At 46.8% G+C, this 27,754-nt stretch overlaps 1 protein-coding gene across 2 annotated transcripts in view; it reads left to right on the forward strand.

Annotated features, from left to right (window-relative positions):
- The first annotated feature begins 305 nt into the window (after positions 1 to 305).
- alg14 (ALG14 UDP-N-acetylglucosaminyltransferase subunit) overlaps positions 306 to 27,754 on the forward strand; it is a 77,376-nt gene continuing 49,927 nt past the window's right edge. Inside the window, exons 1-2 of one of the 2 annotated variants that reach the window (XM_085983279.1) lie at positions 306 to 538; positions 6,002 to 6,153. In XM_085983279.1, coding sequence (XP_085839405.1) covers positions 394 to 538; positions 6,002 to 6,153 — 297 coding nt within the window. In that variant the 5' untranslated portion in view covers positions 306 to 393. The remainder of the gene's footprint in view (positions 539 to 6,001; positions 6,154 to 27,754) is intronic. The other variant, XM_085983278.1, reaches the window with a different exon arrangement.

Consider the following 27,754-nt stretch of genomic DNA (forward strand, 5'->3'; position numbering starts at 1 on the left):
GCCCCCTTGAAACAGTGGCCTTGGTCACTGGCCTTTATTCGGGGCTGCTTTTTTCAGTTATAGATTATTTCTTGAATTGTCAGCTTGACTGAGTTTTGTAGGTTAGCAATGTATGGTCGTGAAGTCTATAATGAGGGCTGCTTTTAAGCTGGCAGCTTTCGCTATCAACTATGTTTTTGCAACGTGGATTCTTTACTGGAGGAAAGGGTTGAAAAGCATTTCCACCCCGGGCGCAGACCCTCTGCAGCTGAATTTATCTGTGTTTTCTTGTTAACTTTCTTGCCATTTCGAATTGTGACAGAACGAGAGCCCCCTCCCGTACGGCAGTCGCTGGTGCTCCGTATTGTGGAGCGCGGCGCCGCGCGGTTTGATTGACAGACGCTCCCGGACTCGATGGACTTTTGCTGCGGAGCCGGCGCGGCGCTGCTCGCTCTTGGCTGCATCCTGATTGCGAGGATTTTCCTGGTGCTCAGGAGAAATGAAGCGTTCAAGCCCGGCAAGACGGGCCCTGCCAGCGTTCTGGTGGTCCTCGGCTCCGGTAAGTTTGTTCCAGCAGCAGGAAGTCAGAATCAGGCCAGTGCGCAGCCGCCGCCGCCATGTTTGTAAAGGAAAGGGGATTGCTGCCCCCCCAACCACCCGCCGCCATGTTTGTAAAGAAGAAAGGAAAGGGGAACTGCTGCCCCACACCCGCCCATGCTTGTAAAGGAAAGGGAGCAGCTACCCCCCCACACCCGCCTGTCGCCATGTTTGTAAAGGAAAGGGAACCCGGAAGCGAGTTTAGGTTCTGCAAATATGAACATTCAGGTCAAGTTTGGGAGCACACAGCAAAAGGCAATTCCACACACTGAAGCTAATCTCGTACCTTAGCTCGCCCATGTGACAACCCCATGCAAAAAAAAATTAGATTTGTATTATTAGCTATATGTAATGTTTACTTGCATTGAATTTCTGAAATGTAATGAGTGCAGATCCCCTCGTATAAGTATCACTTGGGGTGGTGAGGGATTATGGCATCTCTGCAAACGGCTGTTGGGAACTAACGATCTGGAAGTGATCAAACCACTTTTACTTTATTTCTAAGTATTAACAGCATGTAGCAAGCACATAATTCATTTTACATAATTATATCTATATAGTGGAAAGTAAATGCTAAGTGTGGCAGTATTAAAAATATCTTATTTTTATTATTATTTGTTGAAAAATAAAAATGTATTAATATAACTTCCCCCACCCCTCCTGTTTCCTCAGCTTTGCCACTTAGGGGTGATAATCAAATTTTATGGTTCAAAAATGTGACCTGTTCTGACGCATGTCACCATTTCTATTTTTCTGCCATATTCTTTCAATGTTTCCTGAAAGCCTTGATCCTTGCCCTCCCTAACCCAGGGGGGCTGAGGCCAGTTGTAATCTCCCAACTGCTACCCCATTTGAGGTCAGTCAGCTCAACATCCATTGAGGATCGAAGCTGGGACCCGAGATCTAAACCAGTTTACAATTTATCATTTTCGCTGATGGTAAATGTTACTCCGAACATTTCCCCAATGTTGATACTCTTAATTTCCCTGGATATCAGAGATTGGATAATAAGTGGTGCTTCAAGACTCTTCTGCCCTTGAGCTGACTTGCCTTGACTCAGTGGCAGCACCCTTACCTCTGAGTCAGAAGGTCAAGCCACACTCCAGAACTTGAATAAATAATCTAGACTGACACTCAGTGCAGTACTGAAGGAGTTTTGCACTGTCGGTGGTGCTGTCTTTTTGAATGAGATGTTAAGCCAAAGTCATGTCTACTCTCTCAGGCAGACTTAATAGGTCACATGGCACTATTCAAAAAGTGCAGGAGAGTTCTTCAGGTGTACTGATCAATATTTATACCTCAACCAACATCACAAACAGTTTAATTGCTCATTTATCTCATTGCTGTTTGTGGGACCTTGCTGTGCACACATTGGCTGTCGTATTTCCCTACATTGCAACAGTGACTGCAATTCAAAAGTACTTCATTGGTTGTGAAGCGCTTTGGGACGTCCTGAGGTTGTGAAAGGCGTTATATAAATTGAAGTTCTTTCTGACTGCTAGGGGAGAGTATCAATTGATGACACACCTTTCAATTCTTCTCCCCATCTCCTTTCACCTTTGCCCAAATCACTGACAACCACTTGTGACCTCTCTTGGTGCTTGTCTCCTTACCTAGTGGGTACCACCCGCACCATGACAGGAGCTGACGACTGCTGGACAGACCACCGCCTAATCCGCTCTATCATCTCCATCAATGTAGCCCCAAAACAGTGGCGGCAACAGAAACAATGCCACAGGAAAATCAACGCTGGAGCACTCAAAGACCCCGCTAAGAAAGCCCTATTCAGCCTGCGCCTCACAAACAACCTGACGACTCCCAGTGATGCAGAGACACAGAGTGTCCACAGCGCCTGGTCTGCACTCAAGGCCTCCATAATCAGCACCTGTGAAGAGACGCTCGGTCACTCGACCAGGAAACACAAGACTGGTTCGACGAGAACGACCAGGAGATCCAGGAGCTAATAAGCCGCAAGCGCAAGGCATTTCTGATCTGGAAACAGCAACACAACTCGAGAGCAAGAAGGCAGCTCTACAGAATCCTGAAGGCCGAGTTCCAACAAAAAACTCGCGACTTAAAGAACAGATGGTGGGTGGAGAAAGCGCAGGAGATCCAGCAGCTAGCCGACAACCACGACGTGCGTGGATTCTTTAGCGCAGTCAAGACCATCTACGGCCCGAGCACCCAAGGCCCTACCCCACTGCGGGCCAAGAACGGAGAGGTACTCATCAAGGATAGAGAGGCAGTCAGTGCCCGCTGGAAGGAGCACTTCGAAGATCTCCTTAACCGAGACTCTGTCTTCGACGCGAGTGTTCTCAACTCCATTCCGTAGCTTGCTACCCGCCACCATCTCAGCACAACCCCAGCCCGGCATGAGGTTGAAAAGGCCACCCGACAACTGAAAAACAACAAGGCCTCAGGAGCAGATGTAATCCCCGCCGAGGCACTAAAGCATAGTGGAGAAGCACTACTGGCGCGAATGCATGAACTAATTTCTCTTATCTGGAAGGAGGAGAGCATGCCAGGGGATCTCGGAGATGCCGTAATTGTGATCATCTTCAAGAAAGGTGACAAGTCCAATTGCGGTAATTACAGAGGAGATTCCCTGCTGTCTGCCGCAGGGAAAGTCATCGCAAGAATCCTCCTCAATTGCCTTCTCCCAGTGGCTGAAGAACTCCTCAGAGTCGCAATGCGGATTCCGCCCACTAAGGGGCACAATGGACATGATCTTCACCGCACGCCAATTACAAGAGAAATGCAGGAAACAGCACCGACCGCTGTACATGGCCTTCTTTGATCTCACAAAGGCCTTCGACACCATCAACCGTGAGGGATTATGGAGTGTCCTCCTCAAATTCGGCTGCCCTCAAAAGTTTGTCACCATCCTCCGCCTGTTTCATGACCACATGCGAGCCGTGATCCTGACCAACGGTTCCACCACAGACCCAATTCATGTACGGACCGGGGTCAAGCAAGGCTGTGTCATCACACCAACACTCTTCTCGATCTTCCTTGCGGCAATGCTCCATCTCACCCTTAGTAAGCTCCCTGCTGGAGTGGAGCTAATTTACAGAACAAACGGGAAACTGTTCAACCTCCGTCACCTCCAGTCCAGATCCAAGGTCGTCCCATCCTCTGTCGTCGATTACAGTACGCAGACGACGCTTGTGTCTGCGCACACTCGGAGGTCGAATTCCAAACCATCGTTAACACCTTCACCGAAGCGTACGAGAGCATAGGCCTTACACGAAATATCCGTAAGACAAAGGTCCTCTACCAACCTGCCTCCGCCACACAGTACTGCCCCTCCGATTATCAAAATCCACGACAAGGCCTTGGACAACATGGACCGCTTTCCATACCTCGGGAGCCTACTGTCAACAAGGGCAGACATCGATGACGAAGTCCAACACTGCCTTCAGTGTGCCAGTGCAGCCTTCGGTCGCCTGAGGAAGAGTGTGTTTGAAGACCAGGACCTCGAATCCGGCACCAAGCTCATGGTCTACAGAGCAGTAGTAATACCCGCCCTCCAGTATGTCTCAGAGACATGGACCATGTACAACAGGCACCTCAAAGCACTGGAGAGGTACCACCAATGCTGCCTCCGCAAGATCCTGCAAATCCATTGGCAGGATAGGCGCACCAACATCAGTGTTCTCGCTCAGGCCAACATCCCCAGCATCGAAGCTTTGACCACGCTCGATCAGCTCCGATGGACGGGTCACATCGTCCGCATGCCCGATACGAGACTCCCAAAACAAGCGCTCTACTCGGAGCTCCGACATGGCAAGAGAGCCCCAGGTGGGCAGAGGAAACACTTCAAGGACACCCTCAAAGCCTCCTTGGAAAAAGTGCAACATCCCCACCAACACCTGGGAATCCCTGACCCAAGACCGCACAAAGTGGAGGAGAAGCATGTGGGAAGGCGCTGAACATCTCGAGTCTCTTCGCCGGGAGCAAGTGAAAGCCAAGCGCAAACAGCAGAAGGAGAGCACGTCAACTCAAGCACCCCACCCACCCGCCCCTTCAACCACCTTCTGCACCACCTTTGACAGAGACTGTAGGTCCCGCATTGGACTCATCAGTCACCTAGTGTGGAAGCAAGTCATCCTCGGTTCCGAGGGACTGCCTAAGAAGAAGGGAAGAGAAGAGAAGAGTGGGTAGCCATTGAGAATGAGCCATCTAAAGAATCATGGTTATCGGTGCATGTTCCTACTCGTGATAAAGCACATTGAAGCTGTCTCACCTGAGTCTTTCATGGTCATCTGTTTTTAAATTTTATATATGTTATGTGCTAGAATGTTGTTGTAAAAAGTGTATACATGCAATATTTATGCAACATCTAAAATTCAATTCAAAACCTGTTGAAAAGAACAGCTAATTCTCAGAGCATCTTCCAGCCTTGTCTGACCGATATGGTCGTCCGGTCTGATTTGTATAGAGTCACTTCATTAACGTTTTAAATATCAGTCCTTGCTTTGAAAAAATGCTATTCAGAGACAAGATTTTGTAAACCAGAGACAGCCAATCGTTTGAAGCTGCTGGCAAAACCAGCGAGTGAGCTGCATATGATTACACGAATGTACAAGACTCGTGTGCACAGAAAGACACCCCCTCCCACATACACAACTCTATTCTAATCTAATGCCCTAAAATGTGGAAGCTTCAGCACTTTAAAATCCCAGGTCTGCACTCAATTCAGTTCATGAGGTATCACACGCCCTCAGTCACTCACTTTCAAATGAAAACAATTGAGCTTTTTACTATTCTAAACAAATGTGAGGTGTTTGTTCGTGTGATCAGACAATTGGAGAACTTGTTGTGGCCTTCCCCAAAGTAAATACAGTGCTTGTCAAACCATAGCCTTTTATCATAGTTATCATTAGTGCTATTACTCATGTATTGTGTGTAATTCTTCAAATTTAAACAACCCATGTTCTCATTCACCCTACTCCTAGAGGTATCATAAGATTTACCGTCCAATTTCTCATCTACGTGCTGTCCCAAACTACTTCTGTAACCTCCTCTAGCCCTGCAACCCTCAGATCTCTGCGCTCCTCCAATTCTGGCCTCTTGATCATCCCCCATTTTAATCGCCCCACCATTGCCGGCCGTGCCTTCAGCTGGCTAGGCCTGAAGCTCTGGAATTCCTTCCTTAAACCTCTGAGCCTCTCTACCTCTCCTCCTTTAAGACCCTCCTTAGAACCTACCTCTTTGACCACCTGTCCTAATATCTCTTTATGTGGCCCGGTGTCAAATTTTATCCGATAACGCTCCTGTGAAGCGCCTTGGGTGTTTTTACTACGTTAAAGGCTCTATAAATGCAAATTGTTGTTTTAGTGGTTACAGAACTCCTGTGGCAAAACGAATCGATTGTGACTCATTTGACCCAGCATCGTGCTTCATGCCTGGCTCTTTTTCTCAGGGGGACACACAACAGAAATTCTCAGGCTAATGGACAGCCTCTCTGCCTCGTATGCTCCCAGGCATTATGTCATTGCTAATACGGACAGGATGAGTGAAGAGAAAGTCCGCATCCTTGAGGCTGCTAGAACTGAAGAAAATACTGAACCTCAAGTAAGTGTTAACATGGGCTGGAGGTACAGCTTTCAATTGTTATTGTGTCTTATTTCGTATTTTCTGCCAATTGAAGAATTATTATGATCACCACTAAGCCCGATGATGGGCCAGAATTTGCGGTGGGTAATAACGGTGAACTGTCAATGATCGGCGTTATTACCACTTTGAAACTGACCGCAACTTCAGGATGTAGCGCATGCGCATCTAAACGTGGAGATCCTGAAGTTGTGGTCAGTCGTTCACTGCTCCGATACCGGCTGTGCGGTGGCCCCCTCCCCGCCCCCACAAAGCCGGTGATGTAATAAAACTCACTACGCACTTGGTTCGAGCATAAAGCAAGGCTTTAATCAACTTGTTTCAAAACATGGAGGTCTAGTTATCTTTCACTAGTTCCTGTTTACACAATGTCCTGGGCCAGCTGGGGCCGACGCCCGAGTATTTATACTCCTTGGACGGCGCCACCAGCTGGCCGTCCATTGTTATTTCATGAGTCTTTCTTCATGGATCATAAGATTCATAACAGCCGGCATTCAGTGTAATCAGGGAAATCAGTGAAACTGATGAAAACTTGGCCTTTTCTGCGGTAATATCGCTGTTAAATACCCCATTAAATGTTAGGCCTTGTTGGATTAGGTGTAACTGTAGTTTTAGAACATAAGAACATAAGCGTATTGACTGCTAAATGAAAGTTATGGCCCTGAAAATCTAATTTTAATTTTGTAGTGTCAAATTTCTCCATTATGATAAAAATTACAATTTTTAATAAACTTAAAAAAAACACATTTTTTAAGTTTGTTCATGATATTTCAGGTTCTACCTTATCCCCATGTGAGAGCCCCAATCTTTGTTTTGCTTTCTGTAACATTTTTTAAAAGTCTGAATAAAAGCAGCTTCTTCATTTCCTGGTTCCCTGTCTGTGAGAATTCTGCAATGTGATTGGCTGCTTAGACAGCTTGTTGACGTTGCAGTAGACCGCGCGAGGGAATCCCCATTACACTGCGCTGAAATCACTTGCCCGCCAAAAAAGGCAAACTTCTCACCAGCGAGATCACGCGATCTCTGTGGGCAGCTTTCTTCGGGGCCAGGGGGTGAATGCCTTTGCTTCACACAAACACAACAGCAAAATACTGTGGATGCTGGAAATCTGAAATAACAACAGAAAATGCTGGCAACACTCAACAGGCCAGGCAGCATCCGTGGAGCGAGAAACAGAGTTAACGTTCCAGGTCTGTGACCCTTCGTCAGAACTGGAAAAAGTTAGAGCTGTAACAGGTTTTAAGCAGGTGCAGAGGCAGGGAAAGAGGGAAGGAGAAGAAAGAATAAAAGGAGCGGTCTGTGCAAGGGTAGAAGGCAGTAGTGGTTAAATGTTATAAATGGGGATGACAGAATCATCAACAGTTGCCATGTGAAAAAATAGGGGCAGGGGTTATAGTCTGAAATTGTTGAACATAAGAACATAAGAAATAGGAGCAGGAGTAGGCCAATCGGCCCCTCGAGCCTGCTCCGCCATTCAATAAGATCATGGCTGATCTGATCCTAACCGCCAATCCACTATCACAGAACCATCTCCTGAATCTAACAGAATTAGACACATGAAATAGGAGCAGGATCAGGCTACACGGCCCCTGGGCCCGCTCCGCTACCCACAGGGCCATGACCGATCCGAACCTAGACTCATGTCCAAATTCCTGCCCGCTCCCCGTAACCCTTAATTCCCTTTACTTCTAGGAAACTGTCTATTTCTGTTTTAAATTTATGTAATGATGTAGCTTCTACAGCTTTTTGGGGCAGCATATTCCATGGACCTACCACCCTCTGAGTGAAGTAGTTCCTCCTCATCTCAGTTTTGAAAGAGCAGCCCCTTATTCTAAGACTATGCCCCCTAGTTCTAGTTTCACCCATCATCGGGAACATCCTCCCCGCATCCACCCGATCCAACCCCTTCACAATTTTATGTGTTTCAATAAGATCGCCTCTCATTCTTCTGAACTCCAATGAGTAGAGTCCCAATCTACTCAACCTCTCCTCATATGTCCATCCCCTCATCCCCGGGATTAACCGAGTGAACCTTCTTTGTACTGACTCGAGAGCAAGTATGCCCTTTCTTAAGTATGGACACCAAAACTGTACGCAGTATTCCAGGTGCGGTCTCACCAATACCTTGTACAACTGAAGCAATACCTCCCTATTTTTATATTCTATCCCCCTAGCAATGAAAGCCAACATTCCATTGGCCTTCTTAATCACTTGCTGCACCTGCATACTAACCTTTTGAGTTTCGTGCACCAGGACCCCCCGATCCCTTTGTACTTCAGTACTTTCCAGTTTCTTGCCATTAAGATAATAACTTGCTCTACGATTTTTCCTGCCAAAGTGCATAACCTCACACTTTCCAGTATTGTATTCCATCTGCCAAATCTCTGCCCACTTACTTAGCCTGTCTATGTCCCCTTGCAGGTTTTTTATGTCTTCATCACTCACTACTTTCCCTCCCATCTTAGTATCATCTGCAAACTTTGATATGTTACACTCGGTCCCCTCCTCCAAATCGATAATATAGATTGTAAAGAGTTGGGGACCCAGCACGGACCCCTGCGGAACACCACTAGTTACTGATTGCCAGTCTGAGAATGAACCATTTATCCCAACTCTCTGCCTTCTGTTAGATAGCCAATCCTCTATCCATGCCAGAATATTACCCCCAATCCTGTGATTTTTTATCTTAAGCAATAATCTTCTGTGTGGCACCTTGTCAAATGCCTTTTGGAAGTCTAAATACACTACGTCCACTGGTTCCCCTTTATCCACCCTATATATTACTTCCTCAAAGAACTCCAGCAAATTTGTCAAACATGACTTCCCCTTCATAAAACCATGCTGACTTTGTCCTATTAAATTATGATTATCCAAATGTCCTGTTACTGTCTCCTTAATAATGGACTCCAACATTTTACCTACCACAGATGTTAGGCTAACCGATCTATAGTTTCCAGCCTTCTGTCTACTGCCCTTTTTAAATAAGGGTGTTACATTAGCAGTTTTCCAGTCTGCCGGGACCTTTGCCGAGTCCAGGGAGTTTTGGAAAATTATTACCAATGCATCCACAATCCCTACCGCCACTTCCCTCAAGACCCTAGGATGTAAGCCATCAGGTCCAGGTGATTTATCCGCCTTGAGTCCCATTATTTTACCGAGTACCACTTCCTTAGTGATTTTGATCGTGTTTAGCTCCTCCCCCCATATAGCCGCCTGTTTGTCCAGTGTTGGGATATTCTTAGTGTCTTCTACTGTAAAGACTGATACAAAATATTCATTCAGTGTTTTTGCCATCTCCATATTTCCCACCATTAATTTCCCGGTCTCATCCTCTAAGGGACCAACATTTACTTTAGCCACCCTTTTTCTTTTTATATAACTATAAAAACTCTTACTCAGTGTTGAGTCCAGAAGGCTGTAAAGTGCCTAATCGAAAGACAAGGTGCTGTTCCTCGAGCTTACACTGAGCTTCATTGGAACAGTGTAAGAGGCCGAGGACAGAGAGGGAGTGGAGCGGAGAATTAAAGTGACAAGCGACCGGAAGCTCGGGGTCACCCTTACGGACTGAACGGCGGTGTTCCGCAAAGCGGTCACCCAATCTGCGTTTGGTCTCCCCAATGTAGAGGAGACCACATCGTGAGCAGCAAATACAGTATACTAGATTGCAAGAAGTACAAGTAAATCGCTGTTTCACCTGGAAGGGGTGTTTGGGGCCCTGGACAGTGGGAAGGGGGGAGGTATAGGGGCAGGTGTTACATCTCCTGCGCTTGCACGGGAAGGTGCCGTGGGGAGGGGAGGGGCTGTTGGGGGTGATTGAGGAGTGGACTAGTGTGTTGCAGAGGGAGTGTTCCCTTCGGAATGCTGAAAGAGGAGGGGAGGGAAAGTGGTGTTTGGTGGAGGGATCACGCTAGAAATGGCGGAGGATGATCCGTTGAATGTGGAGGCTGGTGTGGTGAAAGGTGAGGACAAGGGGAACCGTATCGTGGTTCTGGGAGGGAGGGGCAGGGGTGAGGACAGAAGTGCGGGAGATAGAACGGACACGGTCGAGGCCACAGTAGAGGGGAATCCTCAGTTGAGGAAAAAGGAAGATATATCGGAAGACCACGATGCGATCTCCTCTACATTGGGGAGACCAAACGCAGATTGGGTGACCGCTTTGCGGAACACCTCCGTTCAGTCCGTAAGGGTGACCCCGAGCTTCCGGTCGCTTGTCACTTTAATTCACCGCTTCACTCCCTCTCTGTCCTCACCGTCCTTGACCTCTTACACTGTTCCAATGAAGCTCAACATAAGCTCGAGGAACAACACCTCGTCTTTCGATTAGGCACTTTACAGCCTTCTGGACTCAACGTTGAGTTCAACAATTTCAGACTATAACCTCTGCCCCTCTTTTTTCACATGGCAGCTGTTGATGAATCTGCCATCCCCATTTGCAACATTTAACCACTACTGCCTGCCACCCTATCACAGACCGTCCCTTTTGATCTTTCTTCCCCTCCCCCCTTTCCCTGCCCCTGTACTTGCTTAAAACCTGTTACAGCTCTAACTTTTTCCAGTTCTGACGAAAGGTCTTCGACCTGAAACATTAACTCTGTTTCTCTCTCCACGGATGCTGCCTGGCCTGCTGAGTGTTTCCAGCCTTTGCTTCGCCGCTGCCTGCAAATTCCAAGCTGATGTCATTGCCTGTTGCGCACATATGAGCATGTCCAGCAGAGTTCGCTGGTTAGCAATCGGTAGTGGGAACTGGTAGATTTCTTCTCCTTTACCCCCCCCCACCCCAACCCAGTGAGGCCAGTTGGAGCTAAGATCAGATAATTTAGCAAAGACTGTGAATCAAACGTGGAGCCATGCTAGATTCTCGCTCCTACTTACGATGCAGCAATCTTTGCTGGAAAAATGGCTGTATATGGACATCAGAGGAAGATAGACTTGACCGTGATGGGCCTCACAGTCGGAGAGCTGGCAGAGACTCGCTGTCCAAGCCCACACCCCAAGTTGACGGAGGTACTGGAAAGTGGTAGACGTCTGTTTAGTTTATAACTGGTAGGAATACCACCCTTGACTGTCAGCACGGTGGCATAGTGGTTAGCACTGTGGCCTCACAGCGCCAGAGACCCGGGTTCGAATCCGGCCTCGGGCGACTGTGTGGAGTTTGCACATTCTCCCCGTGTTTGCGTGGGTTTTCTCCGGGTGCTCCAGTTTCCTCCCACAGTCCAAAGATGTGCGGGTTAGGTTGATTGGCTATGATAAATTGACCCTTAGTGTTAGGGGGATTAAATACGTGGGGTTACAGGGATAGGGTGGGATATGTGTTGGTGTAGGGGTTACGGGGATCGGGTGGGATATGTGTCGGTGCAGGCTCGATGGGCCGAAATGGCCTGTATCTGCACTGTGGGGTTTCTGGGATTTCTGTGATATGCTCCCGCAGAGTTGCCAGTTAATAGAACTTGACGTCATCTGTTCAGTGAGTTGCCTGTTAAGTTCTCTGATTTTTAAGGTTAAACTCAATTAAATCTGCTAATTATCTCCTGAAAGACGAATTCCGTGTTTGTGAGGCTGGGCACTGAACGAAAAATGGTGGCAATACGCAGCAGGCCAGTCAGCATCTGTGGAGAGAGCAGGCAAGTTTATGTTTTGGGTGGTAAGAGGTGGCCAGAAATTATTAGGGCCGATTTTTACGCACCGGCGGGAAGCCGGGGAGCGCGGACGTCAAGCCAGCGTGGGCGTCTCCATCGGAGGCTGGCCAGATTTTAACCGCCGTGCCTCCTGCGAATGGCTGGCAGGTGTGGGGGGGGGGGGGGGCGGACAAAGGTGGGGCGGTCCAGAGCCTGCCCGTCGGCAGCTACAGAAAGAAGGCTAGCCGGCAGGGCAGCAAGGTGAGTCCAGGAGGGGGTTGCTGCAAAGGTTTTCGTGGCTGAGGAGGGGTTGGTGGGGGTTGCCCGGGGCGACGGAGGCCCCGACCTTCCTCGCTCCTGCTCTTCCTGGCCCCAGAAAGGAAAGGTTTTTTTTTTTTAAAGAGGACCTTGCTGACTTACCAATAGCTTTACCTGACTGGGGCAGGCACCCTGCTCAAGATCGGGTAAAAATGCCATGTACATCATGGGACCCCAATTTGCATTTATTGATGAGGCTGCCATCGGAGTCCAGCAGGAGCCTCGGTCTGCTGCTAAAATTGGCTGCGTTAAAATGTGGAATTGGCGAGAACAGAACAGGAATTGGAGCTGTTCCATTTTACCCGTCCCTCCCCCTCCTTTCTCGCCAATCGGGGGAAAATTAAAATTCCCCTTATTAATGAATAAAATCAAAAACAGGGAGAGGGGGGGTGATACGCTTATCAATTACTCCATAAAAGGCGATGAATCAGGAAGGTGATGAAAAGGCTCTTATTAACTAGAGAACAGAGCATGCCTCTCGTGGGTGACTGGTTCCAAGAAGGAAGTGAGTCGGCGAAACCCCCACCTTTATACCTGGTCATGTGGGCGGAGTCAGCTGAGGCATGCCTTGGTACACAGCGCCACCCAGAGGTAACAATATACAATAACAGTGGTTTACCACAGTGGGTAAATGTAAATAACAAGGAGAGAGGAATCGGGGGTGGGATGATGTGACAGACCCTCTCGGCCAAGCAATGGACAGAAGCATTCGACATTTAAGGAGCAAAGTATGTGCAAGTAACCAAGGAAGTGGGAGGCCTTGGGAAGTGGGAGAGGTGGAAAACCTCTGGGTCAGGTATGAAGTTAGAGCAGGTTTGAAAATGAGGATCTGGCTGAAGTCTAAAGTTCCTGAAGGCAGTGATCAGACCCGAGGTTGCAGAGTCTGCACCCAAAGCATAAACCTGCCTGTTCTCTCCGCAAGTGTCGACTGACCTTGCTGTGTGTTCCCAATATTTCCTGTTCTTGTTACAGATTCCCAGCATCTGGAGTACTTTGTTTTTTACAAGAACGTGGCGTTTCTCTGCTAGTGTGAGATGCTTGGGGGGGTGGGGGGCGGCCAAGGTTAAGCATACTGTAGTTCTGCACTTTCAGATAGTCCTGCATTTCAGATAAATAATTGTTAGTGAAGAGAAAGGAAAGGATTGAGTTCAGCCCCGCCACCAGATGGCAGAAGAGCCATCAGTGAGGCAGAAACTGAGGCAGGCGGGATGGTAAATGTGTTAACTTTCAAATTCTCCCTGTGACCTGCTTCATTGGTTTCTTTTGAGTATAGTCGGACACTGGTCTCCAGTTCACAAGATAAGAAGTGCCTGGGGGGGGCGGCCCGTAACCTAGCAACCTTTGCAAGCACAAAAAGCGCAGATGTTTCTGATGGTCATTATGCTGGCAGTGCGATGTGAAGCCTGACCACCAGAAGACGACTGCCATAACCAATAACTTAATATATACAAAAGCAAAATACTGCGGATGCTGGAAATCTGAAATAAAAACAGGAAATGCTGGGAATACTCAGCAGGTCAGGCAGCATCCGTGACGAGAGAAAAAGAGTTCACGCTTCAGATCGATGACCCTCAATCAGAACTAGAAAAAGTTAGAGATGGAACAGATTTTAACCAGGTGCAGGGGCAAGGAAAGGTGGGGGGTAGGGGAGGAAAGAACAAAAGGGACGGTCTGTGATAGGGTGGAAGGCAGGAGAGATTAAATGCTGCAAATGGGAATGGCAGAATCATCAACTGCTGCTGTCTGGGGGGAAAAAAAAATAGGGGCGGAGGTTATGGCCTGAAATTGTTGAACTCGATGTTGAGTCCAGAAAGCTGTAAAGTGCCTAATCGAAAGGTGAGGGGCTGTTTCTCGAGCTTACGTTGAGCTTCGTTGGAACAGTGTAAGAGGCTGAGGTCAGAGTGGGAGTGGAGCGGAGAATTAAAGTGACAGGCACGAGGTCACTCTCCAGCAGTGTTGATTCCTGGGGGAAATGGTTCATCCAGTTTCCTTCCAAAAGCTACTCTCCTCAAGGAGAAGCATGCTGCAGTGGTTTTCAAACCTTTCCATGAGGGGGACATCCTGCAAATATTGACAAACGTTTTGAGGGATCTCCTGCCCAACTTCCAAAAGGCAATGTTGACTACCCAAAGGAAAACAGAATAAATTGATGGCATTAACTTGCAAAGTCATTACTCATCAACGCCACTAAAACAGATTATCTGGTCATTTGCCTCATTGCTATTGTGGGAGCTTGCTGTGCACAAATTGGCTGCCTCATTTCCCTACCTTACAACAATGACTACACTTCAAACGGGTGGTCCTGAAAGGCACTGGCCCAGAAATTCGGGTCGGAGGCTTCCCGCGGGTGCAAGCCTCCGACCTGCACTTACCTAGCGCGCCAGCCGTTGAGCTGTGGGCCCGAGTGGGATTCCGATCCTGGGCCTCCTCCAACTGCCGGCGCGCAGTGCTTGCGTATCCCAGGGGCGCAGTTAGTTCGATGCGTCCCCTGGGATCACGTGGGCCATGGAAAGCCAATGGTAGCAGGGAAATGCCCATTCATAAAATTGACAGGAAGAGCTGTCAAAACTATAACTACTATAAGCCCCAAAACATCACTAAAACTTCAAATAAATTTTTTTTTAAATCACATTTTTAAAATAACTATAAATTACATAAAATAACTTTAACCATAATTTAAATTTTTGAAAAAATTAATTACATTTTCTAACGGGGCTAAAAATAAACTTACCTTTCTTTAAAGTATTTAAAAATAATAAACCTGTAGAAAAAATGTTTTCATTTTAATTAATTCACCACTTACCTTGTTAAAAGCAGGCCTTGCGCTTGCTTTTTATATGTGTAACTCCTGGAGACTTACCCTCCTGGAGAAACCTGCAAAAAAAACGTAACTTCCATGCGCACGCACTGCCTCACCGGCGTACGCGTTCGACCTCTGACCCCTTTCCTTTAAGGGAACGGAAGTTCCGGTCTCCCGCGCATGCACTGCGCATGCACGAAACCGGCACTTCCATTGGGCCTACGGGTGAGTACCCCGTGCGTACTCACCCGTGGAGACCCGAATTTCTGGGCCACTTATATACATACACAAGTTCTTTCTTCTTTCCCAGTAAGTCAACAAGTACAGGAAGAAAAGCAGAAATCTGCTGCAAAAAGGTTACAGAAATAGGGAATTCATGTGTTCATAGGCAAAGTATTTGCAGCCGAAGGAAGCATAAAACCAGCTGTGCACCTGGCTAAAGCGCAAAATGTATTTCCATTTATATTATTAAAAACAATGACTGAGCAGGGAGTTTAGTGAAGGAGAAAATGTTTCTGTGTACTGGGTGCCACTCTTGCCTGTCCTGACATCTACATTGTTAACTTTTGTTTACCCATATGATTTCATGGTGAATTTAAAATGGACTTCAGCTATCTGTATCCTTGAGAGGGTTTTTTTTGTCCTTTTTGGGGAGAAAAGCCAGCACAAAAGTAGTGTCTAGGGATATCTACATTTTATATCCGGGCTATCTGGTACAATCAGTGTTCCACAGAAAGTCACACATATCCACAAGTGAATTGCATCAGCGATGTCCTCATCTTTTTGCGATGTGAGCCTGCAGTGTTATATTGGAGCCCAAACTGGCTGTGAGAGCAGGCTAGCCTGTTTGATGTTGATGTCAGGTGGGAAAAACAAACAAAAGCAACACAATGACTGCTGTTCTTTTACTCTATCTATTTGAATGATCAAATTGATTGATAACATAATTACCTGGCTATTGAGAAAGCCTTCCTTTGATTTTGAGTTGTGTAACCTGCCCTGGAGTCCCAGAAGACCTGTATAATGAGTGTGGAATTTCCCCCTGTCTCCAGTTTCTTATTTGACTGCCAATTTCCAAGTCAAGATTGTGAGGAAGAGGCTTTATGGAAAGTCTTTGCCATATAACGTACTGTCAGAGACTTTGTTGAAACAGTATAGAAAGAACCACCAAGATTTTTAACTTATTTTACCGAACAGTTGAAGTATTGTACAAGTCAAAAATTACGCTAAAGATTGGTTGCTGTAGTCATTTGTCTCTATGTAATCCTTTTTCTTGCAAATAAATTTGACTCTTTAAGTTTAGCCTGTACACAGTGGGCTGTCAGAATAATGTTTTTCAATGTGGGCATGAGATGTAGTGGGAAAACCACATAGTTTCCAGAGCAAGATACTTTGAGAAAGGGTCAATATTAAACCTATTACTCTGTTCCATTCATATCACCATATAAGAGAACAAGTTTCAGTTCATAGGAGACGAGGTCAGTTTATGGAAACTGCCTTTGTGCTGTGTACACAAGTAAAGAGGGTTGGGAGAGAGCCTGAACTGAAACGAAGTACGTGGGTCAGACCTGCGTCAAGCAGTGTGCACATCGTGACCAAAGTATTTACCAAAAAAACAAGCCGCATAACCAGCGCCGTATCCACGTAGGGACAGGCGTCTGGATATCAGTTTAGTTTTCTTTTTGGTCTACAAAATATCTTCAAATTTGGGCAGCAGTAGGGGAAATGTCTACTTGATGAGGGCGACATGGTCGTTCTAGCGCTATATGGCTACATAGATGGAATGCCACATCAGCTGAGGTGAGGCACGCGGTTGGGGAAAGTGGAATTAAAAATATGTTCATATGTTTCCCTTGGCCGCAATTTTGTAGCCATGAATTCATTCATGCAGCATCCCAGCAGAAACCCGGCCTGAAATCGTTGTGTTCCTTTTCCCTGTCAGCTGTAGGACAGGAAATAAGGACAGAATGTACAACTTTAAAATGGGGACTGTTACACCTGCATGCCCTGTTCCAGTTATCCCCGACTTCTAACCCTGCCTCACCTGAAAACTTGCAGTTGGCCTCAACTCCCTGTGTGTCATGGCATGAAAGATCGGGCTAGAGGAGGTTTTTCTTTTCTCGAGGTGATGGATGAAATTAATTCGGCCATAAATAAAATGGGATTGTGTTTTTCTTATTCTAAACTCAAATCTTTCAAATGGAACCAAATTGTTTCTAATTTTTTGTTTTGGCAGGGAAGGAGGGGGGTCAGGAGTTCACGATATTACTCCTGGAAAATTGTGGGGTCAGACAGTTTACTTCGAACTGTGCCAAACCTGCCTGACAAAATGAATTAAGCCATGGCTGTGTGATACTATAATGGTTTTAAGTACATGCAGGCTGCTTTATCTTCTGTGGGTTGTTATTTTCTTTTTTGATTTTTTAAAAAATACAGGAAACTTTCTGGTATCCGGCACCGGCGGGACCGAGCTGGTGCCGTTAGATCAAAACTGCCGTAGAAACCAGCGCTAATGTTAAAACATACGGAGCTCAGAGCTCTGTGTGAAGCAACAAACCCTGTTGCTTAGCAACAGCTTCAAAACAGTCGGCGCAGCTTGCAAGCGTCTAGCTGAAGCTGTTGCTTAGCTACAGAGACGCTTGCAGAGCCAGGACTGGAGAAAAGAAGCAACGAAAAGAAAAAAAATTATCTGAACCGACTCCTGAATTTTGCCGGTAGATCGAGCTTTCCGGACATTTAACCTCCGGATAAACGAAAGTTTCCTATACATAGATTGGATTCTCAAGAAAGTACATTCGCATGTATATTTTATTGGTTGATCATCCATGCCATAACACACAGGGAGTCGAGACCAAGTGTAGTTCTCAGTTGAAGCAGGATTAGGAGGTGGGGAATAATTGGATCAGAGCATGCAGATGTAACCATCCCCATTTTAAAGTTGTACATCCTGTCCTGATTTCTACAGTGCCATTATAAATTCTTAATTCCACATTTATAATTGGAGCCATCCAATGTTCCCTATAAGCTGCGCAGTAGCTCCCGCGCAGCTGGCAAACCGGCTTTTAAATAGGAATAAACACACGTGCGCGGTATTTTTAATGGGCCGCGCAGCCCCTTAAAGGGGCCATGCACCCCAAAAAACATTACGGGACAGGTTGGAACCTTCGATGTTAGCATCTTGCGCTGTGATTACATCCTCTTGCCAGTGGTGATGCTGCAGTGCCTCCACCGGAGGGAGAATGTGACTACATTGGTTGTTCCTGTAAAGGAAAATAGAAAGACTTGCATTTATATAGCGCCTTTCACGACCTCAGGATGTTTCAATGCACTTTACAGCCAATTAAGTACTTAAGTGCAGTCACCGTTGTAATGTAAGGACAGGCGGCAGTCCATTTGCACACAGCAAGCTCCGACAAACAACAATGGGGTAATGACCAGATAATCTGTTTTTGTGAAATGATGTTGGTTGGAGGATTGACCAGGACACCAGGGAGAAACTCCCCTGTTTCTCTTCAAAATAGTGCCTTGGCATCTTTTACGTCCACCTTATCGGACAGTGTGCCACTCCCTCAGTTGTTGGAGGTGGGGAGAGAGAGAGAGATAGATAGAGAAGTTTAAGGAGGAATCTCCAAAAGTAGGACACAGGCAGCTGCATACTCTGCCGTCAGTGGAGTGGGGGAGGGGTGGGATCGGAGGAATGCGCAGAAGACCAGAGTCCGGGGGCTGGAGTAGATTGCAGAAACAGGGTGGAGTGAGGTCATATCGGGATTTATAGATGAGGATACAGGTTTTAAACGTTCTTTATTCAAAATAAAGTGTGATTTACTCTCCCTTCACTGGAGTTTCATATCATTTATTGTATTACAACCCAGTCAGCTCCCAGTTCAGCTGATTGCAGGACTGATGATGAATGATTGAGCTACAGTTTCCGTGCTGATCTGTAGCCTCCTGCTTACTTCAGTGTGGGACACGATGGTCCCTGCTGGCCTACTAATCACCCTAGGGCTCGCCGCCCCCTCCCCCCGAGTTTTTGTCGGATTAAATTCAGTGAGCAAATTGTTTTGCAAGTGCTTACATAATATATAACTGCCCCCTTCCCAAAAATAGCACTCATATTTTCTTTAGAAGGGGCCATAGCTTTCCAGTGTATTCAGTGCAAGTTTGATCTAAAGCAGGTCTGCTCTTTGCTGTTTTTCAGAGAATGAAAAAATAAATGATTTGAACAGAAAGTTGAACTAGCTGTTGGGTTTGTGACTCTCCCAGCTCTTGCTTTTATGAACAGGGTCACATTTTTAATTAAGTGGAACTTTAATCATGTTTGCATGGCTGGCCAAGAACAGGAGCGGGGGCGGGATAATAACATCTTGGGGAAAATGAAACAAAATGTAGCGTGTCTCTCAATCGGTGCGTGGGGAGAAGGCATAACCTGACCCTTTCATGTCTCTGTGTACATATCCGATCAGAGATCTGCCCTACTTCAGGTCATACAAATCTTTATTTTTTTTCCATTTGGGACAGTGCAGCTGTGCCAACATGAGCTGGTCAAGCGTCTTCGGTGACTGCTTTCTTGGAGAGACTGCAATCTGTATGGGTGACATTGAGTGGGGGTGGGGAGGGCGGGCCGGGTCAGTCTGCCCTTTGTTTACATCTTAATCCTTCATCGGATCTAGATTGTTTGACCAAATGCCCCAGGCTTGTGATCTGTTCATGTATGTAAGATTGCCACTGCTATCATTATCCCCTCATGGCTGAGGTATCGAAATGAGCTTTGTGGGTTTTTTTTTTCAAAAGGCAATCGCATTGTATCTGGATGCCTCCTGATTTATAGTAGGCGTATATAGTCATTTAGGATTTAGCTAGTTGAATGCCAGAGTGTCTATTGACACGACGGTGTCAGCCAATAAATTGGAGGCGGGGTAGACTTCCAGCAAACGGTGTATTTTACAACAAGCAAAGTCCATTTACGCAGCAAACACCAAAGCAAACTGAGCCTATTTACAGAGTCTATTTAAAAAGAGTCTCTGTGAGCTGCAGCAAACAGAACTCGTGACCGAAACTACAGCAACTTCTCCCGATAAAAGCAGGGTGATTTCTCCAGCAAAAGGCAGCGAGTGGAGGATAGTTATGTGCGCAAAATCAACCCCAGTCACTTACAGCAGTGCGGTCTCCAGGCGTGATTGACTGGGGAATTTCCCAATCATCTCCATTCTGGCCGGCTATATTCAGCCTTGAATTGCTTAGCAAGTGTTGGAAGATGTAAAGTGCACCCTGGTGATGGAGCTATTCACCAGATTGTCAACAGCCTATTTCTTCAGAAATAATGTATTATTGGTGACATTAAAATCTATTTTGATTGACGGCTACGAGTTGAGAATATGATGTCAGTCTTCCTTTCTACCAGCCTGGATCAAAGGGAAGAGCGAACATATAACTGGGACTGTCAGCACATGTTCTTCATTTTGCTGTACTATTACACTGGCTGGAGGCCACAAAGTGTCTTTCTCATGTAGAAGTACTGATCAGGGACGTGTAATCCAAATTGCAAAAGTTACTGCAAGAACACCTAGGGTTATGGGACTTTCCTTGTTTTGGAAAGATTTTAAATTACTGTTGAATCAAATTTCTACCGCTGTACCCATTCTGATCCATTTTGCTTCTGTGTTCTTTCAGTCTCGTAATAAACGTAAATGAGTGGTTTTCAGCCTGAATGATACGGTCTGTTAGCTTGTTATTTTCTACTGATTCCAGAGAGACCAGCAGTTACAGAAGAAAATTATACCGTTTACCAGCGTCCATGCCCCTGGTAATACTGCATCCTCGATGCTTTGTGTATAAGGTTAAGTTTCATAGGAAATGTGTCCTTGCCAACAGGAGCTGACTTTTGCTTTGAGCATGAGTACTGTACAAAGACTTGGGAGAGCCCGGATTGCAACACTATTTGAATTTACAGAAAAGAGCAAAATAGGCAGAACTATTAAAGGGCTCTCGGAAACTGAAATGAATTTTAATAAATACACAAGAGAGTCTACAATGCTACAAAATTTATTGCAATGATGTAATGTGAAAGTCGCACACTTTAAGTGAAGAGAGAATGGAACTTCAGAGTTATGAATAAGCATTAGGCTATGAAGAGAGGCTGGACAGGCTGGAGTTGTTTTCCTTGGAGCAGAGAAGGCTGAGGGGGGACCTGATTGAGGTGTACAAAATAATGAGGGGCATAGATAGGGTAGATAAAGAGGAACTTTTCCCCTTAGTGGGGGGGGTCAATAACAAGGGGGCATAGATTCAGGGTAAGGGGCAGGAGATTTAGAGGGGATTTGAGGAGGAACTTTTTCACCCAGAGGGTGGTTGGAATGTGGAACTCAATGCCTGAAAGGGTGGTGGAGGCAGGAACCCTCACAACATTCAAGAAGCATTTGGATGAGCACTTGAAATGCCATTGCATACAAGGCTATGGACCAAATGCTGGAAAATGGGATTAGACTGGACAGGGATGGATGGGCCGAAGGGCCTCTTTCTGTGCTGTAAAACTCTATGACTCTATGACTACTCTTATTTTAACCCATCCCCCACATGCCTTCGGTTCTGGATTTCTTAACAGCAACCCCAAGTGCTGCTATGCAATCAGCTCATTAGTTTTCTGTTAGATGAGGAGGTTGGGGTAAAATCAAAATCTTACCGTGGTTAACATTTTTCTGTGTTTAAAAATGGTGGCTAAACATTGCAACATTATATACATATTATCTATAGATGGTGGGTTGGGGGTGGGGTGAGGTGGATGTGTTCCCACTCAAATTTTTTAATTCCATGAATTACGTATATCTTCCTCTGCCCCCACCCCCGCTAGCAAATCCTGCGATTGCTCTGGAAGCACCCAACTCTTTGTATGTGCTTGCCTCTCTGATGTAGACTAGTTATGCAATTATAATTTACAAAACTTCTGAACCAACTAAAAACTGTTTCCATTGCTGTAATTGTAATCTTGCTCAAAATGGGTTACATGAACGAGTTTGTTATCAAACAATTGCTTGTCTTTAGAGGTGGTTTGTGTTGAGCAAGTGGAGTAGTTTTTCTTTTGGACGTGTTTATTCGCAACACCAAAAATCTCTGATTGGTCCCCTTGGATGACGAGTCCTGATTGGTGATTGGTCCCCTTGGAGGACAAGACACACCCAGCAGTTTCTCTGGAATGTGTAATTAGATCCTCCCTGCCTACATAATCAGTTACTTTGCAAAGTGTAATTCGAGCCATTCTGACTGCCTACTCCAGACAGAACAGAGCTCAATTGGAACAGACCGGGCCCACCCTCGCGGGTTAAGACCTTCTCCTGCCCCCAAACATGTTCCTGCCCCCACCGCCCAAGTTCCTTACCTACTCACCCCCAAAGCCCAAAGTCCTGACCACCTCCACCACCCCCCCGCCCAAGTTCCTGACCTCCCCCCACCCCCCTGCCCAAGTGCCTGACTTTCCCCCTCCCCGCCCCCCCCCCCAGCCCCAGTTCCTGACCTCCTCCACCGCCCCCCCGCCCAAGGTCCTGACCTCCCCCCACCCCCCTGCCCAAGTGCCTGACTTTCCCCCTCCCCCCCCAGCCCCAGTTCCTGACCTCCTCCACCACCCCCCTGCCCAAGGTCCTGACCTTCTCCCTCCCACCCCGGCTTCCTGTCCTCTTCCCCCTGCCCAAGTTCCTAACCACCTTCTGCTGCCCAAATTCCTCCCCTCCGGATTCATGACCTTCTCCGCCCCCCCCCCCCGACAAGTTCCTGACCTTCCCCCCCACCATCCCACCCCTCCCATAGATGGGGCATTGTGTGTTGGTCACAGATTGTTAACAGGTTTATTGGGTATGAAGCGAATACTGACAGTGTCATGACTTTTGGATTTTGTCCAGTCCAAAGATGTCACTTGCCACACGCGCACTGAGCTTTCCGAGAAATCAACCCGGTCTGGGGGGAGGAGAGGGAGAACGTGGTGCGGGTGTAAAGGGGGTGGGGGTGGAAGAACATGATCCGTCTTACCATCTCGATCACGTTCTCGCTCTCACTCCCCAACCCCTTTAGACCTGGAGCATGTTCTTCTCCCATCCCCACTGTGCTCTCCGTACTCTTTACCCCACCCACCCCACCCCACCAAGTTCCTGACCTACTCTCTCTCTCCCCCCTCCGATTCCCTTTCTCTCCATCCGCTTCCTCCGCCCTCCACTTCCTCTTCCCGCCTCCCCCTCCCGCTTCCCCCTCTCCCCCCCCCCACCCCCCCCCCCCCGCCCATGTACAGATACTGGTGCCCCTTTTCCACCACGGCGGCGGAGATCAACTGGCTCAGCACAGGCTGGGGACTGGACATTCAATGTTGACAATCTGCATGGCTTGATACCCGCTGGGTGGTGTATTTACCCACTACACTGTGAAGGGAACTTCAACTCTACGCCAGATGGAGAACCTCACTGCCTGTGCTGTGAATTGTTTTCATTTTAACACAATTCCGATTAGCGATGAGAATGCAGTCTCATTCTTTGACGTGCAGCATGTTGTTGTCTTGGTGAGTCAGTGTCAGCCAGTGGCTCAGTGGCCAGCACCCCTGCCTCTTGAGTCAGAAGTTTGTGGGTTCAAGTCCCACTCCAGAGACATGAGCACAAACTCTCAGCTGACAGCTGCACTCAGAGGTGCCGACTTTCAGATGAGACGTTCAACCTCTCAGATGGACATAAAAGATCCCAACGCACTATTTCGAAAGAGAGTTCTCCCGGTGTCCTGGCCAATATTTATCCCTCACTAAAACTGATTATCAGGTCATTGTCGCATTGCTGTTCGTGGGAGCTTGCTGTGCGCTAATTGGCTGCTGTGTTGCCTACATTATAGCAGTGAACACTTCTAACGTACTTTGTTGATGTAAACATAGAAACATAGACATAGAAGATAGGAGCAGGAGTAGGCCATTCGGCCCTTCAAGCCTGCTCCGCCATTCAACGAGATCATGGCTGATCATCCAAATTCAGTACCCTGTCCCTGCCTTCTCCCCATATCCCTTGACCCCTTTAGCCTCAAGAAATATATCCAACTCTTTCTTGAATATATTTAATGAACTGGCCTCCACCACCCTCTGTGGCAGAGAATTCCACAGGTTCACCACTCTCTGGGTGAAGAAATTCCTCCTCATTTCAGTCCTAAATGGCTTACCCCTTACCGTTAGACTATGCCCCCTGGTTCTGGACTCCCCGGCCATCAGAAACATCCTTTCTGCATCTAGTCTGTCCAGACCTGACAGAATTTTATAGGTTTCGATGAGATCCCCTCTCAATCTTCTAAACTCCAGTGAGTATAAGCCCAATTGACACAATCTCTCCTCGTACGTCATTCCTACCATCCCAGGTATCAGCCTGGTGAATCTTCGCTGCACTCCCTCCATGGCAAGAACGTCCTTCCTCAGGTAAGGTGACCAAAACAGCACACAATACTCAAGGTGCGGTCTCACCAAGGCCCTGTACAACTGCAGCAAGACATCCTTGTTCTTGTACTCGAACCCTCTTGCTACGAAGGCCAACATACCATTTGCCTTCTTAACCGCCTGCTGCACCTGCATGCTTACCTTCAGCGACTGGTGCACAAGAACACCCAGGTCTCTTTGCACTTCCCCTTCTCCCAATCTATTGCCATTCAAATAATAATCTGCCTTCCTGTTTTTGCCACCAAAGTGGATAACCTCACATTTATCCACATTGTGCAGAAACATGGCAAATGCACTATAATCACCCAACCTGTCCAAATCGTACTGGAGTTTCACGACATCCTCCTCACAGCATACCCTCCCACCCAGCTTTGTGTCGTCTGCAAATTTGGAGATATTACATCCAATTCCCTCGTCCAGATCATTAATATATATTGTGAACAGCTGGGGTCCTAGGACCGATCCTTGCGGTACCCCACTAGTCACTGCCTGCCACTCGGAAAACGACCCGTTTATTCCAACTCTTTGCTTTCTGTCCGCCAACCAGTTCTCTATCCAAGTCAATACCTTGCCCCCAATCCCATGTGCCTTAATTTTGCACGCTAATCTCTTATGCGGGACCTTATCGAAAGCCCTCTGGAAGTCCAAATACACCACATACACTGGTTCTCCCTTATCTATTTTACCAGTTACATCCTCAAAAAATTCCAGTAGATTAGTCAAGCATGATTTACCTTTTGTAAATCCATGTTGACTTTGTCCGATCCTGTCACTGCTTTCCAAGTGCTCTGCTATTACATCTTTTATAATGGACTCCAGCATTTTCCGCACTACCGGTGTCAGGCTTACCGGTCTATAATTCCCCGCTTTTTCTCTGCGACCTTTTTTGAATAGTGGGGTAACATTAGCTACCCTCAAATCCATGGGTACTGTTCCAGAGTCTATCGAGTTCTGGAAGATGACCAGCAATGCATCTACTATTTCTAGGGCCACTTCCTTAAGTACCCTGGGATGTAGATTATCAGGCCCTGGGGATTTATCGGCCTTCAGTCCCATCAATTTTCCTAACACCATTTCCCTACAAATACTGATTTCTTTCAGTTCCACCCTTTCATCAGACCCTATGTTCCACGGTATTTCTGGGAGGTTATTTGTGTCCTCCTTTGTGAAGACAGAACCAAAATATGTATTTAGTTGGTCTGCCATTTCTTTGCTCCCCATTATAAATTCCCCCGATTCTGACTGCAAGGGACCTACGCTTGACTTCACCAATCTTTTTCTCTTTACATATCTATAAAAGCTTTTACAGTCAGTTTTTATGTTCCCTGCAAGCTTACTCTCACATTCTATTTTCCCTTTCTTAATTAATCCCTTTGCCCTCCTTTGTTGAATCCTAAACTGCTCCCAATCCTCAGGATTATTGCTTTTTCTGGCCAATTTGTATGTCCTCTCCTTGGATCTTATGCTATCCCTAATTTCCCTTGTTAGCCACGGTTGAGTCACCTTTTTTGTTTTATTTTTATGCCAAACTGGGATGAACAACTTCTGTAGTTCATCCATTCGGTCTTTGAATGTTTGCCATTGCCTATCCACCGTCAACCCTTTGAGTGCCATTCCCCAATCAATCCTACCTAACTCGCTCCTCAGACCATCGTAGTTTCCTTTATTTAAATTGAGGACCCTAGTTTCTGAGTCAACTACTTCATTCTCCATCTTAATGAAGAATTCGATCATATTATGATCGCTCCGACCCAAGGGGCCTCATACAACAAGATTGCTAATTAATCCTTTCTCGTTACATAATACCCAGTCTAAGATGGCCTGATCTCTGGTTGGTTCCTCGACATATTGGTCCAGGAAACCATCCCGTAAACACTCCAGGAATTCCTCCTCCACAGTATTGTTACTAATTTGGTTAGCCCAATCTATATGTAGATTAAAGTCACCCATGATGACTGCTGTGCCCTTATTGCACGCTTTAATTTCCCTTTTAATGCCATCCCCAAAATCTGCCTTACTGTTTGGAGGTCTATATACCACTCCCACTAATGTTTTTTTCCCCTTAGTATTTCTCAATTCTACCCATACAGATTCCACATCATCAGAGCTAATATCCTTCATTACAGTTGTGTTAATCCCTTCTTTAACCAGTAATGCTACCCCTCCTCCCTTTCCTTTTTGCCTATCTTTCCTGAATATCGAATACCCCTGGATGTTGAGTTCCCAGTCTTGGCCATCCTTGAGCCACGTTTCCGTAATCCCAACCAAATCATATTCGTTTACCTCTATTTGCATAGCCAATTCATCCACCATATTACAAATGCTCCTCGCATTAAGACACAAAGCCTTCAGGCTTGTATTTTTAACGCTCTTAGACCTATTAGAATTATTATTTACTGTGGCCACGTTTGATTTAAACCGTTGATTTCTCTGACTGCCACTTTTGTTTTTCTCCTTCCTATCTTTTGCTTTTATCCTTGTTTCCCTTTCCTCTGTCTCCCTGCTCAGGTTCCCAACCCCCTTCCATTTTAGTTTAAACCCTCCCCCACAGCACTAGCAAACACTCCCCCTAGGACATCGGTTCCAGCCCTGCCCAGGTGCAGACCGTCCGGTTTGAACTGGTCCCACCTCCCCCAGAACCGGTTCCACTGTCCGAGGAACTTTAATCCCTCCCCCTGGCACCATTCCTCTAGCCACGTATTCATCTGAAGTATCCTTCTGTTTCTACTCTGACTAGCACGTGGCACTGGTAGCAATCCTGAGATTACTACCTTTGAGGTCCTGTTTTTTAATTTATCTCCTAACTCCCTATATTCCGCTTTTAGGACCTCATCCTGCTTTTTACCTATATCGTTGGTGCCTATATGCACCACGACAACTGGCTGTTCACCCTCCCCTTCCAAGATGTTCTGCAGCCGCTCGGAGACATCCTTGACCCTTGCACCAGGGAGGCAACACACCATCCTGGAGTCTCGTTTGCGGCCGCAGAAACGCCTATCAATTCCCCTTACAATAGAATCCCCTATTACTATAGCTCTACCACTCTTTTTCCTCCCATTCTGTGCAGCAGAGCCACCCCTGGTGCCAGGAAGTTGGCTGCTGCTGCCTTCCTCTGATAAGCCATCCCCCCCAACAGTACTCAAAGTGGTATATCTGTTGGAGAGGGGGATGGCCACAGGGGACCCCTGCACTACCTGCCTGCGCCTAGTACTCTGCCTGTTGGTCACCCGTTCCCTTTCTTCCTGTCCAACCTCTACCTGTGGTGTGTCCAACTCCCTAAACGTGCTATTCACGATGTCCCGAGCATCGTGAACGCTCCAGTATGCATCCAATCGCAGCTCCAGTGCCGCAATGTGGTCTGTCAGTAGCTGCAGCTGGATGCACTTC

This window comes from Somniosus microcephalus, chromosome 3 (genome assembly GCF_052327205.1).
Source record: "Somniosus microcephalus isolate GS21.2 chromosome 3, FLI_Smic_1.0, whole genome shotgun sequence".
Lineage (NCBI taxonomy): Eukaryota > Metazoa > Chordata > Chondrichthyes > Squaliformes > Somniosidae > Somniosus > Somniosus microcephalus.